This window comes from Agelaius phoeniceus, chromosome 4 (assembly GCF_051311805.1).
Source record: "Agelaius phoeniceus isolate bAgePho1 chromosome 4, bAgePho1.hap1, whole genome shotgun sequence".
In the NCBI taxonomy this organism is placed as follows: Eukaryota; Metazoa; Chordata; class Aves; order Passeriformes; family Icteridae; genus Agelaius; species Agelaius phoeniceus.
Window position 1 is genome coordinate 43,516,144 of NC_135268.1, and position 19,197 is coordinate 43,535,340.

General features: G+C 40.2%; 1 protein-coding gene across 1 annotated transcript in view; it reads right to left on the reverse strand.

Moving 5' to 3' along the window:
- FAT1 (FAT atypical cadherin 1) overlaps nucleotides 1-17,881 on the reverse strand; it is a 101,457-nt gene extending 83,576 nt beyond the window's left edge. Inside the window, 2 exon segments of the mRNA XM_077177467.1 lie at nucleotides 8,515-11,803; nucleotides 17,735-17,881. Coding sequence (XP_077033582.1) covers nucleotides 8,515-11,782 — 3,268 coding nt within the window. The 5' untranslated portion in view covers nucleotides 11,783-11,803; nucleotides 17,735-17,881.
- Nucleotides 17,882-19,197: the final 1,316 nt, after the last annotated feature.

The following is a 19,197-nucleotide window of genomic DNA, read 5'->3' on the forward strand; positions in this document are numbered from 1 at the left end:
TTTAATCAGACACAAATTGTATTAAATTCAGTTTATACTCTTAAAGGAAAAGTTCTTAGATTTCTCCTAATACTAGAAGAGATCTAGAAGTTCAAAAATCATTATTAGTAAGCTGATGTTTGTACTGTCTCATAAAAGAGAATCTATGTGCCAAAGGACTCATTTTTAAAACCATAACAAATTGGCGGAAAATATATTTTAGTTGCATGAAATTTTAAGCAAATGTTTTTTAAACTCAAAATACTACTCACTTTAGGCACAGTTACTTTTTTAAAACATAGCTGATTTTTTCTTGCATAATGGCACAAGTTTGCCTTAATGCCACTGAAGAAAAATCCATAAAACCAAAATGAAACAGACCATCTTCTGCATCAGCTTCACTCTCTTTTCAACATCATACTGAACACAACACAAACCCACTGGATTATCCTTAATTAGAAAGCAGAAAATAATACCCCATTTTAGAAATAGTCTACCCAAGTTTTTAGTATCTGTAATTAACAACCACAGGTATGCCTCCTCAATTTAAGTGTCCCACACAGATATGGTTGTCTCTCCCGTCTTGCAGACTAAGCTAGAATTTAACCTCTGTTCCATATATAGCATGCTTGACTACCACTGAAAATTATGGTAGGAAACAGAGGTCATAAAAACATTGGATAAATGCTTTAAAAAACAGGTCATAGTGTTTGGGTGGGCACAGTACCATAAGTGGCCTCATTATTTATAGTCACAACAAACCCTTTTTTTCTGGTGGTTCTGGAGAAGCGTGATAAGGACTCTCCTGCAAGGATTCACAAAAGTGTCACCGGGAGAGTTGAAATGTGCAGACCTGGTCTAGAGTCAGTGAAGACGTTCTCATGCTGCTCATCTTTCTCAATTCAACACCAAAGGGAGAGAATGCCCAGACAAAGAATAAAATATACCACTAGAAAAAAATCCTTAACATGTATCAGCATTAAAATATCTTTCCAGAGCACTTAACTACCAAAGTAATCCTTACTTGCCCTGCCCCCTTTTTTTAAGTAGTGTTATTTTTACAAAACTATCCTCACAGAGCAGGCTAAAGAAATTACTATTTCTGCGTCTCTACATCTACACTACTTAATGCTTCCAGAACAGAGGCATTTTTCATTATTTAGCACAGATAAACTAGGACTTCTTGAACAGGTATGTTCCCAAACTTTCTCAAAACACAAAAAAAAACCCCAACTCCACATTCACTTTTACAGAGATACACACAAAAACACATCTCTCAAACTCTTTCAAGAGCTTTAATTACACACAGTATTCAAACAAATAGATCCTTGCCCTTGTACTGTTTTCCAAAGAAATAAGTTTAACAGTTTGTGTTCAAATTCCAGGTGTTGACCTGAAATTCTGTTCCAGATGTCAGTGTGACAACTAACCACCAACTCCAGAATCCAAAAATAATCTGTGTAAGTCCTTTGATAATGAAAAAAACTCCCATATGCTGACTAGAATGCCATTCAAATCTCCAGCATACATTAGAATCAGGTCTTCTCTTAATTGCAAACTGAAGTGCTGATGCAACCCCTCATTTAAACAATTAACCTTCCAAATTAACATTTATAAGCTTAAGAATTTAACTCTAACTTGGAGTTTACAGAACCTAGTAATCATTTTGGGTTTGGTTTTTTTTTTTGTTTTGGTTGTTTTGCATGCTGAGGGCTGTTCAGGTTATTTTTTGTTGTTGTTTTAGGTTTGGGGTTTGGTTTCTTGGGATTTTTTTTAGTTTGGGTTGGTTTTGTGGGTTTTCTTCAAATTGCATCAGAATAATCTAAATTCTTACTCTAGGACATGTATGCCTCAGCTACTGGAGAAATTTAACTGCTACAGCTACATGGGCAAATCATTAACTTCAGTACAATGTAATGCAGCTGTACAGAATGCAGTGTAGGATGAAAAAAATGTGCCTGAGAAGCTAATTAGATACCTGGAAGAGTAGTCTGTGCTCTGAGCTTTACTCATGACTGTACCTGAGCTAGCTAGGGTAAAACTTTATTGTGCAAAAAGCTGCAGCCACTTAGCATTTTGCAGAAATAGAGACCCCGTTAATCCTTCTCTCTCTTCTACTGGGAAGAACTACTGTGCTTTGCAGGAAAAAAATGCTATCTGAAGACCCCATTCTATGAGGGTCTTCTTCTCAGTTACTTCTCATTTTAACTGGTCAAAATATTCACACAAGGAATTTTAACTGCAAAACCCATGTGCCAGTGAGACTGCATCAGTGGGCAGAACGCAAGCAGAAATGCCATTGTCACAATGTTTGTAAACAAACTTAGTCTATGATGTGAAGATACTCTAAGAATTAGTCAGTCATATTAAACCCACCTAGAATATTCTTTTCCTAGTATCAACACCATCTGATCAATTACAATTTTTAATTTAATGTTTCATTGCTTTCTTACAATAAGATTTGCTCAACATATTTTTCTGCTCATAGTTTTCAGTGACTACAATCTGACAGATCTTCAAAGATTCAGAATAAACACTAAGTCAACATATAACATGGAATTTGTATAGTAGAATGGAAATTATTAAGAACTTCTTGATGTCTTTTTTTTTACTTTTTTTTAATTTCAAACTAAAACTAAGTTTTTGCACATCCTGATGTTTATACAGTAAAGGTAACAAAGTATACAGAAGGAGCAACTTCAAGATGAAGCATTCAACAAGAGAATGTGAAGAAAGTCCTGTATTTATAAGGTTCCTTAACTACAATTAACTTAAAACCAAATCAAACTAATCTCAATTTTGATTAAAAATGTCTCCCCATCTCCAAGTATTTTATGACTGTATCTTTACAAGAAACAGACAGAAAACATTCCCAAGCATTTGAACTTGTGTACTGCTAAATTGCTTTTGGTTTGTACCGTTTCTCAAAGAGCAGGGGGCACAGTTAGGAGTGAACTGAGGATTAGGATTCCCAAGAGATGATCTGGGTACAGTCACCCTTCCTAAGGTACAAGAGTTGTTGGTGTAGATGCAGGCCAGTTGGTTCCTGTTCCAGAAAATGGTGCTGGTTTAACAGCGCTATCCACTGGGTGCTTATGTGTTCTGCTCCACTGGTGATCACAGCATTTAGACTTTGCTAATGCCAGTCTTTGAAAAGCTCAAAAGCCAAAGACCACGGAAGAAATGGAGCCTGAAGCTATCCCTTATGTACAAATGTTAATGATATCCTGTATTTAAGTTAATGGATTTACATGAACACTACAAAGCAATGTTAACATACGTATTACATGTTAGCCATGCTCTGTTCCTTTTGTGAATATAATTCAGTACTTTGCTTTACACAGTTAAAATACTATTCATTCTTCTTAATGAATGCCTTCCCAGCTGGAAATAGTTCTGGCAATATTAAAAATAGCATCCTATAGCCATTAAGCTTTATTGACACTATTTTATGCATACAGAGATAGCGCAATAAAATTAATTTTCTTCCATATGCCCCTGCTAATTTTTTTCACTTGTTCCTTTAATATTCTTTACCAAAACAATTCATTTTTCCTTATCACAGTAGCAAGGTTACACTTGAAAGTTATATGGTTCCAAGGGAAGACTTAACAAGAAAGATAAGCATGTGAATGTTACAAACCATGTGACTTGAAAACTACGCAAATACAAAATAACTAGAGACTGGGAAAGTATTAGAAGAAAGTATCATCTCTGTGCTACTGGAGACAGTATCTCAGGCTAGACAGATCTTTGCTTTAAAAAACCACAGTCATGCATCTTTTTGAGTCAGCAAATTAGTTTAATCACCTTAAACTTTGTCCATATTGTTAAAGCAGAACTACTGTTATTCTGTAACACTTATGGCCTAATAACTCAAAATCAGGTTAATGAAAGAGCAGTAAGAATCCTGGTAACAACTACACACTGTAAACACAAGTAATAAGGTATGAGGTTCAGACTGTCACATCATCCTTCACACCATTCTGGAACTAGGGTACGTACTGTGAAATATCCTCAATTGCAGAATCTTAGAAAACACCTGCTGGTAGCCTTGCAAGTTGAACTACTTGCTAAGTTTCTGATAATCAGTTTATAAAATTCACTGTGGCTTGAAATCTTAATGTGCAGGGCCTACATGCAACACCCAGCATCTGCATGTACAAGGATTGTAAATGCAACCACTCAACTGGTTAGTTATAACAGACACCATGGAATTCATTACTCAAACCTTCCTTCACTTCTGAGCCTCAGTTTCCAGGATGGGCTCCCATCTTCCCTAAGCATTTCAATGAGACCTTTCTTAGGCTAAATGACCCATGGCATCTACACATCCAGAGTCTGCTGGCTGCCTTAGCTATCTAAATTTTGAGCACTAGAAAGAAAAGTAAAACCATAAAAAACAACCTTGAAACACGGTAAGAACAGCGCTCAGTAATAAGCTAGAAGTCCTGATATCCCAAGTAAAAGAGGAATCTGCTTGGAAAAATTTTTGGAGAAGGCCAGATAACTGCTACAAGTTTTTCTCAGTCTCATTTTTACAGCTGAAAATCAGTGTGGACACTTGCTCAGCACATGCTGGTGCTCCCATGATAATGTCCCATGCAGCCCAGTGAGTGACACTGTTCACCTGCCTAAACAACTGGAAGAAGTACTATGAGCTCTTCCCAACACTGTTTTTACAAACTAGAGCTTCCATCTTTCAGTTAACCTTAGAGGAGTGCAAATACTCAATGGAAAGGCTCCATTCTTGTATTTGAAAACAAAAAGTAAACAAGAAGACATTCTTCTTTTTCCCTCCTTGCACACTGGAATAAAAACTGGGACAAGGAAGTTTCAGTATTGCCTTGGTCCCACAGAGCTTCTGCTTTAGTTCTGCTCCAGCAATTGCTTCTGTAATTCTTTAAAGTTTTCCTCAATCGAAGTAGCAGCATGGTATTGACATGATTTATCTCACTTTTACTGTTCTGTGCTAATGGGATTTAGATGGTGCATGGTTTTTTCTTGTGGCACACTGAGATCTGCATCAACACAATGCCTTCTGTTATTAATACACACCGATGTGCTCAACTCCTTGTCAAATTCTTTGAGAAAATATTTTACTGCTGCTTTAGCAGGCAATTTATATAGCCAACTGATCATCTCAATTTACAGCCTTCAGTTCCACTCACAAATAAAAAGCTATCTTAAATTCCAAATTCTCCCAAACACATACCTAAAGGATAAACAAATGGCTTTGTTACATAAATTCACAGCACAAAAATCTCATTTTAACATTTTTCCTCTCATATAATATCTCAAAGTCTTCGTTTACCATGCAATTTAAATTTTATTTCTGTACAACATGAGGCACAATGGACTGTTGTGCTTCTGCATCATACATTGAGCAATGACCTCTGATCTCTCTCCCTTACGCCCTTGGCTTCCAGTTAACAGTTTATGAGCTGAAGATAACATGAGGCTGAATCTCAAAGTAATCTCATTAGTATTATTTATTTTCTTTAGTCATACTTTATAAATCTCTATAACTTCCTGAGGAAGTTATATGGGTTTCATGACTTTATTACACTTCATGTGAAAAATACTTCCTTTTAGCTTAGGAAAGGAAGAATACTTTAAAACCTGTTAACTGTGTGTGCCCTATTTTTTACATTACAAAAAATAGACAGTGTTATAGGTGCTACAGAAACTACTACAATTTTCTAGACTTTTATTATCTAATTCTTTTTCCAGACTTTTATCATCTAATTCTTTTTCTGACCATTATTGCCTTTCCAGGCTTAAGAATACTAAGAAAGTTAAAATATGATTGACTACCAAATTCACCCCTAACATATCTTTTTTTCTATGTCTACTTGAAAAGCATCAGAGCAGTCAGGGAACTAAGTAATCAAAGCAGCTCCTGAGTTTGGAAATATTGGCATATAGTGCTCCCTGTTAAGACATTGACTGCTAATGGTTTGGGCACAACTGCAGAAAACAGAACCTATGAAAACCGATAACTGAGAATAAAGGTAAGTCTTGGAAAACAGAACTCAAGACATCATGGCAAAGATGTATTAAAGTCCCTTGTGAAAATACCAGAATTATAGCTACAAATATCAAATGCCAATACTATTTCCTACCTTTTGAACTGTAAAATTAAAACAAACTTAACATAGGAAAGACAACCTAAAAGTCAACAAAAATCAATACATGGAACTAGCTATTCAATGCTTCTATCATCATCTAGTCTACCTGCAAATATGATTGTTGTCCTTAATTTCTTATAAGCAAGGGATAAAAGAGCCCCTCTGAACCACTGAATAGTTTAATGTTGACTTGAAATAAGTTCTTAAATCTGATTTATCTAACTTTGAACTGACAGTGTAGTATGATGCTCTTCAAAGACAGCAGGATGAGACATGTAGCTCAGGCGTAAAGTCAAGAGAACCTTTCAGCAAGCTGAAAAAGTTAGCAAGTTGTTTGAAAAATTTCTCTTTCACAAATTCTTCAATGTACTTTGTTGGCTGATAATCAGTCTGCTCCCTGTATCAAGGCCAGTCCATTTTGAAAAATATGACAAATATTCAGACACTGCAGTATAAAGAGTGCCTTCAAGAACAATTCTGATGGCTTTTCACCAAAATAAAGTGTCAATCCAAGATTTAAGCTATATTGTCAGGTTTGTACATAATTAATGTTCTTTCCTTTAGCTCACCATTTGATGGAAAAAACACATCAAGCATCCCAAAATAAACACTTTCTTCCCCACACCACTGTTATAAGTAGAATTTGTTCAGTAATATCAAAAACTAGCAACCCCTCTCTACCACCACCCTGTTCCCACCAAATCCCTCTACTTTCATCCCTGAAGAACTGCAAACACTGGATACCAGATATGAATACAGACAATGCCTCTCCCATGCCTTGAAAATACAGAGCCACTGTTCTGGACAATATTATTGAATATAAGCTGGCGTTGCCCCAAGCTCTGCCAACTTTGTAAACCCAGCTGATAAAAAGCAACTTACTTAAACTCACACCAATTCGTTAGTCAAGTAAACTAGCTTTGTGCCAAAAAAGTAGAGAGGCAACACATGCAGCCAACTAATTGTGCCATGGCAGTACCATCACAAAAACACACACACCTGTCCACGTACCCATAAACAGGTTCATTCTCACTTACTGCTACCTGTCACATGTATAATACATTGCCAAACTCAAGACTCATTCTATAGGACAACTAGAAACACCTCTAAAATACCATAACACACAGTGAACTTTAATATACTTATGTAAAAAGAAATGCATAATGATACACAAATTAATATTCTGCGCACATACCAAATGGCCAAAAGCTAAACTACAAGGTCTTGGAAAGAAAGTATTCAATTCTCCACTTTTGGAAAGTCTGTTTCACTACCTTAACTATGTGCTTTGTTAAAAGCAAAGCTAAGAGAAGCATTGGTACATTTCGACCTGTAGAGCTGGTTCTTTAGCCACAAACCATATAATTTAATAACAGACTTTCTAGAGAAGAAAAATAGTGAGCAACAGTTTGTTCACCCAAACCCTACAGAGTAAAGTGGCTTCATGAGTCTCTATTACCCACATTTACAATTGTGGGAAGCACAGAGAACACACTGAATTATTACTGGATGAATCAGACATAATTCCCACCTTTTATTCTCACTTACAAGCTTTCTTTCTGTAAGACATCGATCACACATGTCATCATTTACCTATATGTAACCTGTAAACAAATCTTGCACCAGATTCCTCCTCAATTTATTTCAAGATGCTTAGATAACTGCAAAATATCAATGCTCTCTCTTATCGAAGACATAAACTAATAGCTACATAGACATCCAACCAAAATGTTAAAAGTCAGCACTAGAATTTTACTGAAAATAAAATTATGTTTCTTCACATGACACAGGAAAAATTCTCACACTGCTCATCAATGTATGCATTATTTATGCAATAAGTCAACAGTTCAGTCTGATTGATTCATATGAGGTTTTTCTAAGGTTGCATCAATGCTTTCTTTGGCAGAAGCCTTCCAATGAGGATGGCACTGCTTACTGAATTCTAGATGGGCACCTGTAAACTCTGAAAGTAACTAAATAAACCAGCACTATGGCAATATCACACCCATGCACTGCTCCAGTAAAAGGAGCAAAAGATAATGTTATTTAAGATTGAAAAGTATGACAGTCCCATTGTCCACAAGACAGAGAATGTATGCACTCACACAAGGCAGACCTCCATTTTATATCAAGAGTATTCTTGGTTTTCTGTGTGGTATAGATTTTAAGACTTAAGCATGGCTTTAGGCAGGCTGGATAGAAGTGGGAGTATTAGAGAGAAATTACTTATCAAATGTATAAGAATAATTTCACTTAAGTAGCAGACAGAACTATACACATTGCTGGTGGCATCTTTTAGTCCAAACAAGAACACTTACATCAACTGTGACAATGCTGCTTCTCTTCTCTCTTTCCTGGCATTTGATTTTGTTTAGTGTATAGAAGTAACAGAAAGCCACCTTACCTTTTTCCTCGTCTATTCGAAAAACTCCTAAACCCGATCCATCTCGGATGGAATATCTGATCTCCCCATCTCGTCCTGCATCTTCATCATAAGCAGATACTGTCATTACTGAGGAGCCAACAGGAGCATCTTCCTTTATGAAGCCTTTATCTGCAAATATGGAGAACCGTGGGGGGTGCAAGTTTTCATTCACATCAACTACCTCAACCTCAACGTAACAGGTAGAGGACAACGAAATGGGTTTTCCTTTGTCCTTGGCCCGCACGGTCAAGTTATAAAATTGTTTCTTTTCATAATCCAGTCTTTGTACAATACGTATTGCTCCACTTATTTTATCAACATCAAAGGTGCCATCTCCACTGTCCAAAAGACTGTACCGTACTTGACTTGACTGGCCCAAATCAGGATCGTAGGCTTCTAGCCATGTAATAATTGTTCCCTCAGGAAGATCTTCTCGAATTTTCACATGATAATTTGAAGGAATAAATTTGGGAGGATTGTCATTTACATCTTCTACAGCCACTTTCAGAATAACTGTTGAAAATAATTGAGGTTCTTCAGTAGGTTGGTCCCTAGCCTCAATTTTCAACAAATAAATGTGCTGTTCCTCCCGATCCAGGACCCCTACAACTTTCACAACTCCTGTCACAGAATTAATAGTAAACTTGTCTGTATCTGTAAGAAGAGAGTATTTCACTTCTCCATTAGCCCCCAAATCTTTATCAGTAGCTCCAACTTGAATTATTTCACTGTTGGGCTCTTTGTTTTCACTTACTTCAACAAAATAGCTGTCTTGGAGGAACTCTGGTGGGTTGTCATTAGCATCCAAAATTTTTATATCTAAAAGGGTCCAGGCGGACTTCTGTGGTATTCCAAGATCATAGACAGTAATATTGAGGGTATATTTATCTTTTAGTTCTCGGTCAAGGGGAGATAGAATTTTCAGCACTCCTCTTTCCATATCAACAATGAAACTACTGTCCTCATTACCTCCAGAAATAACATACACTAGCTTTCCATTGAAGCCAGTATCAAGATCAGCAGCATTCACAGATATTATGCTAGAGCCCACAGGTTGGTCTTCTTTTATCTCAATGCTACTGGGAAGACTACTTCTAAACTGAGGTGCATGCAGATTCACAGAGTGAGTATCAAAGAAAGCATCCTCAACTTCTCCACGATTGTGCAACTTATTTGCTTGTAAGAGTTTCTCTGCGAGCATTTTGGCAACACCAGTTTCTTCACACTGCAAGTTGACTGGTTTGCGACTACTAGCTACAGTTATGTTGATATACAATGGTTTTGCAAAGTTCTCTCCATCTGTAGCTGTAATTTTCAAACTGTAAAAAGACATTTTAGCACCTGGGCCATCTATTAGTGACTGTTTGAGAGAAAGTACTCCAGAATTTGGGTTTAGGCTAAATAAATCCAGTTCATTTCCAGATTCAATTTGATATCTCACCAACTGAAGCTCATCAGCATCGATAGCAGATACGGTTGTTATTTGTTCTCCAACACCAAGGTCCCTGGGGATTATTCCCTCACAATTTATTTTCTCAAACAGAGGTATATTGTCATTCAAGTTATTTAAAATAATAGTAACAGGAACTTCAACTTCTCGGCGATATGGTATACCCCAATCAGAGGCTCGAATCCTTAAATTGTAAACCCTTGGCATCAATTCATAATCCAAGTCTTCTGAGGTACTAATAATCCCACTGAAATGGTTAATCACAAATGGCAAAGGATTTAGGTTGGCAATGCTATAGGTCACATAACCATTTTCCCCTTCATCAGGGTCTTTTGCACTCACTCTCATGACACTTGTACCTATTGGCACATTTTCATCAAAGGAGGCCTTATAGGATGTCTGAGTAAATTCAGGAGGATTGCTATTCATGCCTAGTACCTTAATTAATACTTTTGCAGAAGCTCTTCTGTCACTTGTCACAACTTCAAGTTCAAAATGTGATGCATATTGTGCTTTTATGGGTTCTAACGTGGTAATAAGACCAGTGTGAGTGTTTAAATTGAATTTTACTTTTCCTGGCGTGTTTTTAAATACATATTTTAAATGTGGGTAACTAGGCACAGCTTTCACCATTATCACAGGTGTGTTTGGAGGAGCAAATTCACTTATTTCAGCTCTATATATCTCTTTTTCAAATCTGACAGGACCAGACTTAAATTGTGGTGATGTCACATGAACAACTTTTACAGAAGAAAATTGTGGGGGATTCCCTTTGTCTTTAGCTTGAAGGGTAAGGTTGTATCCAAAAGGGTGACTCTCCCAGTCAATGGGACCAATGGCTTTTATTCTGTATTCTTTGCCACCTGGAACAGACCTCACTGTTTTGAACTGTTGAAGCGCATCTCCTGCAACAATATTTAATGATGCTATTTCCCCGTTCGACCCCTGGTCATTGTCCTCTACCGTTACAATTGCGTATGTTGGATCTGGGTCTGATTCTGATGGAGTCAATGGAACAGCTGTAATGACAGGGGCATGTTCATTTGCTTGCTCTACGTGAACTGTTAGTTTTGCCATACTGCTTATGCCGCTGCTACCATACAGCTTCAGCCCACGGTCCACTGCAAGAATTTCCATCTCATAACGTTTCGTGTCCGAGTAGTCAAGTCTACCAGTCAGAACTACCACCCCACTAGTTGGATGTATAGCAAACACATCTGTTCTTTCTTTAAAGCTGTAGTAGAACTCTCCATTTGTTCCTATATCTGCATCTGTCGCGCTGACTCTTGCGATGCTGGTCCTTATTGCTGTGTTTTCAGGCAAAGAAACACTGTAAGATGTTGGAGAAAACAAAGGCCGCAAGTCATTTGTATCCAGTACCTGTATCCTGACCTTCGTGCGCGTTTCAGCGTTTGTATTTTTTTCAACTGCTTTAACAGTCAGCATATAATGGTCCTTCACCTCTCTGTTAAGGATAGCTGTGTTTCCTCCCTTGGTCCGTATTCTCAAAAAGCAAAAGTTTCCAAGAACATACTCTTCAGCTTTGAACAAGTTCTCACTGTCACCAGAAATAATTTTGTACCTTATGTCCCACAGTGGATTTGTAATGTAAATGCCCATTTTCACTGGATGCCCAACGTAAGTCTTGGCTGCAGAATTCTCATACACAGTGGCATTATACTGTATTTCTGTAAATTGCATTGATGGAGCATGATGTGGCCTTTGATTTCCTTCACAGTTTCCAAAATGCTGCACCAGCAGCATCAGCAGCAACAGCATAGTCAAGTATCTTCCCATGGCAGCAATTACAAAGAAACCCTGAAACAAGAAAGAGATGTAGTAAGGCTTATGATTGTTCAAAAGTTTATCAAATAAACATTGATGATTAGTTCAGAATTCATGCTTGAAAGAAAACTGTAGGTTACACATTTAGACTACATCATTTTCTTGAAGAAAGTGTCAAAATTATTTGCAGTAATAGAAACACAGATAAATGAAAAACTCCTACAAAATGCCAAGAATGCATTACACCTAATTCTAGGAATTACTAACACAACACAAGAGGAACACAGAGCTAAGTTCAAATGAACATTTCCATGAAGAAACATGCTATAAGAAATATATCAATGCTGTCTGCTATAAGCAAGAAAAGTAGGTCAGAACTAATCTGGAGTAGTGAATATTCACTTCATATATGACAATTATGTCTAGTAGAAAATTCCCCTCCCTCATTTAATTTAGATTTTAAAATGACTGATGTCCAACTGTGTGGAAGTAAACTGCAAGAGTTGGCTTGATATCACCATAAATTCTTTTCAGTATCCAATGTGTACCTGTTACAAGAATTATAAATATTATTAACAGAATAGAGAATAATTCTGTATTGTATTCCCTGCAGCTCTGACTACCCTTGTAAGAGTAGTGCTTATCATTAAAAAAAAAAAAAAAAGTCAAGCACTACTAAGGTGTAAAGCCCATAAAGAATAAGACATATTCCTTTATTCCCCTCTCAGAACATATCTGAAACAAATGAGTATCAAATCAAGAGCTATAAGAACAAGAATCTATCAAAATTACTGGAGGAACATTTCAGTTGGGCTTCTCCAACACACTCTAGAAATGACAGAGAAAGAGCCTGGAACAGCAAGACAGTCATAAAGGTACACCTTCACTGGATTTGCCTTTTGAAGTCAGCATAACATTTTTGCTACCTAAATCTAGGCAAGATTGCAGCAGGAAGAAAGGCAGAAACCTCAGGAACAAGACATCTGGGACCATCTTCTTCATCTGGGTTTACAGCAACCGTCTTCACTCCTTCAAGTCTCACAGTACAACAAATTAAAGCCTCAGAAGGCTCCCTTGACAAGCCTAAGCTTTCAACAAGAACCTGGGGGCAAAATTTCTTTCCAGCAAGTAGAAAGCAATCTAACATTTTCTTGATTACTTGGATTAAGTAGTACACATTCATTTACTTCTCCTTTCTCTATTTATGCTTAATTTTTTCCCTTACCTCTCCTTCTGAGTTTTCTTCCCCAGCCAATCTGCTATACAAATCAAACTAATTACTCACTATGTCGTTCTTTCATTGTTCCTGACCTTTTTCTCCCCACATTTTAGCCCTGGTTTGCCTTCATCCTATTCTTTGGACGTCAATCTCTAAGTGCCTATCTTCACGCTACTTCTGTTCACCTCCTCTAAAATAATATCACATGTTGTCTCCATTCTCCACTCATGTTTTGTCTTACAGTAATTTTTCTCTTCCCTACTTCCTACCTGCTCCGGTAGATATGTGAAAGATCACACTGGCTGACATTCCATGGACTGACTCTACCTATTAGCAAATATCAGAGCAAATTAATCTGCTTGTGTCAACAGTTCACTTCAAAACCTCAGAAGGAATTCAGTCACAAATATTCCTAAGTCAATGATTTTGACAGGAATTTAAGACTCAAATTCACAGAGACTATAGGAAGTATGGTAGAGGAGTAATGAAAAGGAATATCCTTTTGGAAGGAGGGAAAAAAAAGTGTGTCTGTCTTCCAAATCTAGGCATTAAGTTGCACAATTAAAACTATAAACATAGCAAACAAAAAGCGAATAAGCAAACAATAAAAAGCACTAAAGCTCTTTGAAGTTAGTCACTAGCTGGAACCAATACTTACAAGGTCTTAACACTGAATGAAGAAAAGGTTGGGAGGGCAAATGAGTGAGGTTGGAACAGTCACCATTTCAATGGCTAAACAGTATTATTCCTCCCCCATCTACTTTCCTTCCCAGGCTATGATATGTCCTGGGATTTCAGAGGCACTTGGGTCTCCAGGGCTTTATGTCCCAGTATACTGCCAAGTTAACAAATATTTGCTTAAAGCCAAAAAAAAAACCCCAAACAAACAAAACAAACTCTTACACACAACCAAATCTTTGCAACAAATAACTGATATCACTAACTCCAAAACTCTGAAATTTAAAAAAGCCACCAGACTGGCCTAAAAGGCAATGTTAAGAAGATTGCTTAAAACATCATTTTTAAGCAATCAACAAACCCAGCTTTTCCTCCATCTTGCTGGAATTTTGGAAGACATCTATTATCAATGATCTATTACCAAATGATCAAATTTTATGTTGATCTGATCAGATGCTTCCCTGTTTTCTCCCTCAGTTACACTAGGGTTTTTTATTATTATTATTTTTTTTAAATTTATACTGAAGTCCAAAACCCAGCTTCACTTCTGATGCTGTAGCACCTCACTCACTGCCTATGCTTATGTTTGGCAACAGGCTATTTGAAGTGGTGGATTTATATTGTAAAACATTATATCTGTTTGTATCTCTTATCCTTTGCTTCTCACATCTCAGGCACATTAGACCGGACATGCACCACACTAAGGTGCACTAAGATATCCAAACCTCTCATTAGTATTCAATGTTGAACACATGTGTAGATTTTACTATTACTGCAAATATTTTTCTGTGCAATAATACCTTGAGCACTTTTTGCTGCTCTTCTGTAGCACCTTCAAGTCTGCTCAGAACCAGCAACAAGCAGCCCATTACAAACAATAACACAACCACCAGTAAGAGAATCCACTCCCCAGCACTAACCCCTATGACTTGCTGAGTTACAAACAAGAATGTAAAAGTATCTCTCAAGTGAACACTTAACCACACCAGCAATTTCTTTTACACAACACTATTTCCATCTTGTCACAATTTACACAGTTACTAGAAACTAAAAAACATTGACTCAGATTATCCAAAAATCAACATAGTATATTCTTGGAAAATATCTAAAGTATTAAGCAGCTCCAGTTATAAAAACTATTAACTACTAAGAGAAAGTATGAAAGCATTAAGATAAAGTGATAACGTGTCAGATATAAACTCAGATGGCTCATTACAGTGTGCCAAAATGACTGAATTTCAGAAACATTTTAGCCAAAGGCTACACTTTGAACTCCCATATTTTTATTATCTTTGGAATACAACCAGTTCAGGATTTTCTGTATCCATGTCCAATACACAAGGCAACGGTTTGCTTAACAAAACATCACAGCCCTAACCTCATAAGTGCACACCATATTATTCTGAAAAGCTACTTTCAAACAAACTGTGATTTCCTATCTGGAAATTATTGTTCAGATAGTTTTTATTTCTATGCATATCCAGGTCATTTTTATTTATATGCAAATTCAGCACTGGGATATGTAAGACAGTTTTACTAATTAGTTAGAACATCATCAAAACTATTAATGTATTAAAACATTAACATAATTTGTACATGGAAAAAAGTATTAATGCAACTTAGAAATATGAACTATCTTTACATTAAAGGTCTAAGCATAATTTTGGAGCAAGCAGAGCTCAAATTGATAAGTTACAAATTAAGATGACTGGATAAAATAGCAGTCACAAGACTGTTTCTCCTAGCACGAAGTTTATAGTATTTAGATTTCAAAGTTTATAGTTTGAGATTTGAAAGTTTTAAGCATAAAATACAAAACTTAGTAAAGAAAAATTTCGATGCCAAGCAAGCAAAAAAAAAGACCAAACCAGGCTTATCTTGCTTACCATAGATACATTGAGCCAACTTACCATACATAGATACGTAAGGTATCTACAGGCAGCATACACTGAGATATTTACTGCCCCACCAATGGAAGTCACAGGTAGAAAAACTACCTAAATCAGGCAATATAGCCAAGTTAGTCTTGGTCTCATTGCTCTTTTCCAACATGCAAGCTCTACCAATTAAGTCCAGAATAACCTATCTACCAAGCAAAACATTAACCATGTTTATTTACCATAAAGGTCAGTTTTGATCAGCACACCCAACTGATGCTGTCTGACAGAAATGCACTGTGAAACTAAACAGTCATGACAGGATTTCTAGTGTAGCAGTCCATGAGAGATCGTGAGACTCTGCAAGCTGCACTAATTGTGGTTACACCTACCCTTTCAATTGTTTAAAAGGAATTATTCATGTAGTCTGATGGGAAAAAAGAAATACCAGGTTTAGCTGTTTCAACACGCATAACTTTCCAATCAAACAAATTAACAGTGTCTTTTGCTTTTCAGAGGGGGAAGGTGTCTGTTTTGGTATTCAGAAAATTAACACATGATGAGAGTGTATGGTAGTGTTACTTTAGTAAAGCTGGTGAGTTATTCAAAAAATGTACATTGTCGCAGAGATTAACATAACAGTTTTAACTTGTGACTAAAGTCCAGTAAGTTTTATGTTTGTATTCCCCACATCATGAGTTAATCTGATGAGACACTCTGATTTAGGTTTTCAAGATATTAACTGTTAAAAGGAAAATGCAGCAGCTATACTCCAGCAGCAGGCAAAGATTCTGAAACCAGAATGAAACTAAGATTCACATGGAGAATCTCAACTGTTTATCTGTAGGCAGTTACTTACTGGTGTATCTAATATGAACTCATCAGCTGTTCAAGGAAAAGCAGACCCCCAATCTCTGTGAATAACAGTTTGATTGAAATTTAGCATGGCACTCTAAAATTTGTGATAACAAAAATAGTTCTACTGATTTTGAATTTAGTTTTAAATTTAAAAAAAAAAATAAGGAAATCTTCGAGAGTTTAAAACCATTTTACACTTGTTTACTTGAACTGATAGCAGAGTTAACTTACCCATACAAAGTTCTTTAGCATGCTTAATTAAAAAAACAGACCATAATTCTTCTGGGATGATTACTAAGGCACACCTTTCATTCTCCTAAAGGAGATTTTAGGATTTCATAGTGAATAAAACAAAAACTTTTAAAATAGTTTACAGCGTACAAGTAAGATATTTACTCACTGAATACTGTGGAATTACTTCCACACGGTTAGAAAAGCAAATAGGAAATACACATCTATTATACAACGTTCTTTAACATAGAGACAGCAGAGGTGGTAAAAGAATACAGGTAGTATCTCCTACGCCACTCCCTAGGAACAACTTGTATGCAAGTATTTAAACCGCAGGAAAACCTGCTGCTAGAAGGCAGCAATTCTTTAACTTATTAATGCTTTTCCGAAAAAAAGTTTTCAACAGGGGGATGCTAACAGCGGTAAAACACGGCGTCACTTACTGACGAGAGAGATTAAAAAGTGCATCTTTCAAACATAACTTTGTTCTGCTCCAACTGCCCTAAAGAAGAATAAAAGAAGCAGCAGGAGCCGACTGATGAGTGCAGCCGGGCTCTTCCGGGGAGCCGCCGCCAAACGCCGGGTCCTGGCGGGCACTGCCCTTTACCTTTTGGAGCAATCCGGCGAGGAACACAACGAGGGACGCGGGGTGGAAGTGCGAACAAAGGAAGAAATTCATCCTAAGGTACTTCTCACCCGCCGCGAACCGCCCCTGCCGGCTCACCCGGGAATTAAGTTTGCAATGGCCCATCAGACGCACTCAGACACCTTGCCTCAGGGAAAAGCACCACCGCCAGCTCAGGCGGAACCTGCCCGCTGGAGTCCTGCTGGCTCTCGGGGGAGTGCGGCCCCAGCTACAGCCCGGCCGGCGGCCGCCAGCCGCGGGGGGAACGGAACGGGGCGCCGGGGCCCGCGATGCGGGCGGCAGGGCAGGGGCCGGCGCCGCTCGCAGCCCGTCCCAGCGGGGCCGCAGCACGAGGCGGCCGCTCGCCCCCGTCCCGGCCTCGCCTCGGAGCTCAACTTCCCAAGGGGTCCGCGCCGCCCGCCGCCCTCCCCCGCCGCCAAAACTTCTCCCAACTTTCCGGCCGGCCCAGCGCTCACCTCTGTGCGGCTCGCTGGCTGCGGGAGAGGGCGCGGGCCGGGGCCAGCCCCGCACGGTGCCCGCCGCGCCGCTCCCCCTTTCTTCCCCGGCCACCAGCGCGCCTCGCCGGTGCCTCCCCGCCCCCTGCGGGCCGCGGCGCCCCCCGCCGCCGGATTCCTCCGCCGCGCTGGACGGCCGCCCCTCCGGAACTCGTTTCTGCGGCGCTCGGCTGGAGCGGCGGCAGCCCTCGCACCCCTGCCCGGCCCCGCCGTGGAAAGACGAACCGCGGAACAGAGCAGCGGGGGAAGGGCGAACCACAACCACGAGCTGTTCCTCCCGGTGGCCCGAGGTCGGGGGAACGCCTCACCTCCGCCGCGTTCGCTCCTGCACGACGGGAGCGGCAGAGAATCGGGTGCCGGTCCAGGGACGGGGGCGACTTCGCGTACGGCGAAGTTTTCCCCCAGAAAGGCTACTCAGAAACTTCGGAAAGCTGCTGCCGGGGGTGTCTTACGGGGATGGCAAGGGAGACCGTCAGAGCCCGCGAGAGCGCGCGGTCGAACGCTGTCCGAGGAATAGCGGGTGGCCCGGACAAGTCCCGCGGTGCCCGCCCGCAGCGCTGGTACCCAGGAGCGCCCAGCGGCGACCGCAGCGCCTCGGCGACCACTGCCCTGCCCAGCCCGCCGGGCTGCCGCCCCCGGACCGCGCCGGCGGGCTTGGGCTCACGCCTCCCTACCTCGGCTGGGTTGGGCTGGGCGAGCCGCCGCTGAACGGCCGGGCGGAGCAGGGAGGTCTCAGCAGGGGCCAAAAGCCACTGGCGTCTCCCGCGGTTCCCCGGCAGCGCTGTAAGGAACGGCGCCTTGCTCCGGCGCCGGGAAAAGCAGCGGCAGCGAGAGGGAGTGCGGAGCCGGGTATACAGCGGGGGGAGCGCAGCGGCGACCACCCTGCGGCCCGCGGAGACTGTATGGGCTACCAATCCGTACTCTCAAGGGAAAAAGCGCCCTGCCGGATTCATGCTGAAGGGATATCTGGCAGTCTGACAGCCCTCCGTTAAAGATTAATACTCCGAAACAGTCCTTAAAGGATTCCCCCGCTCATTAATAAGTGATCACACTTAATAACTATCAAATGTTTGTCTGGGGAATCCTGTCCCAGCGGACTCACGACGAAGCCGGGTTGCAGGTAGGAGCTGCCAGCGGGGGCGCATTTACCACACATTAGCCCCGCCACGTCTTTTATTAGCCACATAAATAAATACAGCCAGCGGCGCAGGGAGCCCCTCTCCAACCACAGCCTCACGCGCCCAGGGCTGCAGGTCAGGAGGAACCAACCCCGTCAGAAAGCGCTGGCTCTCAGGGTCACCAACCCGCAGCCGGGCGTCTCCGCCCCCCAGCGCCCGCGCCCCCTCCCCGGGCCTGCCCCGCTGCCCCCGGCCCCGGCTGCCCCCGGCCCCGCAGCCCCCGGCCCCGGCTGCCCCCGGCAGCGG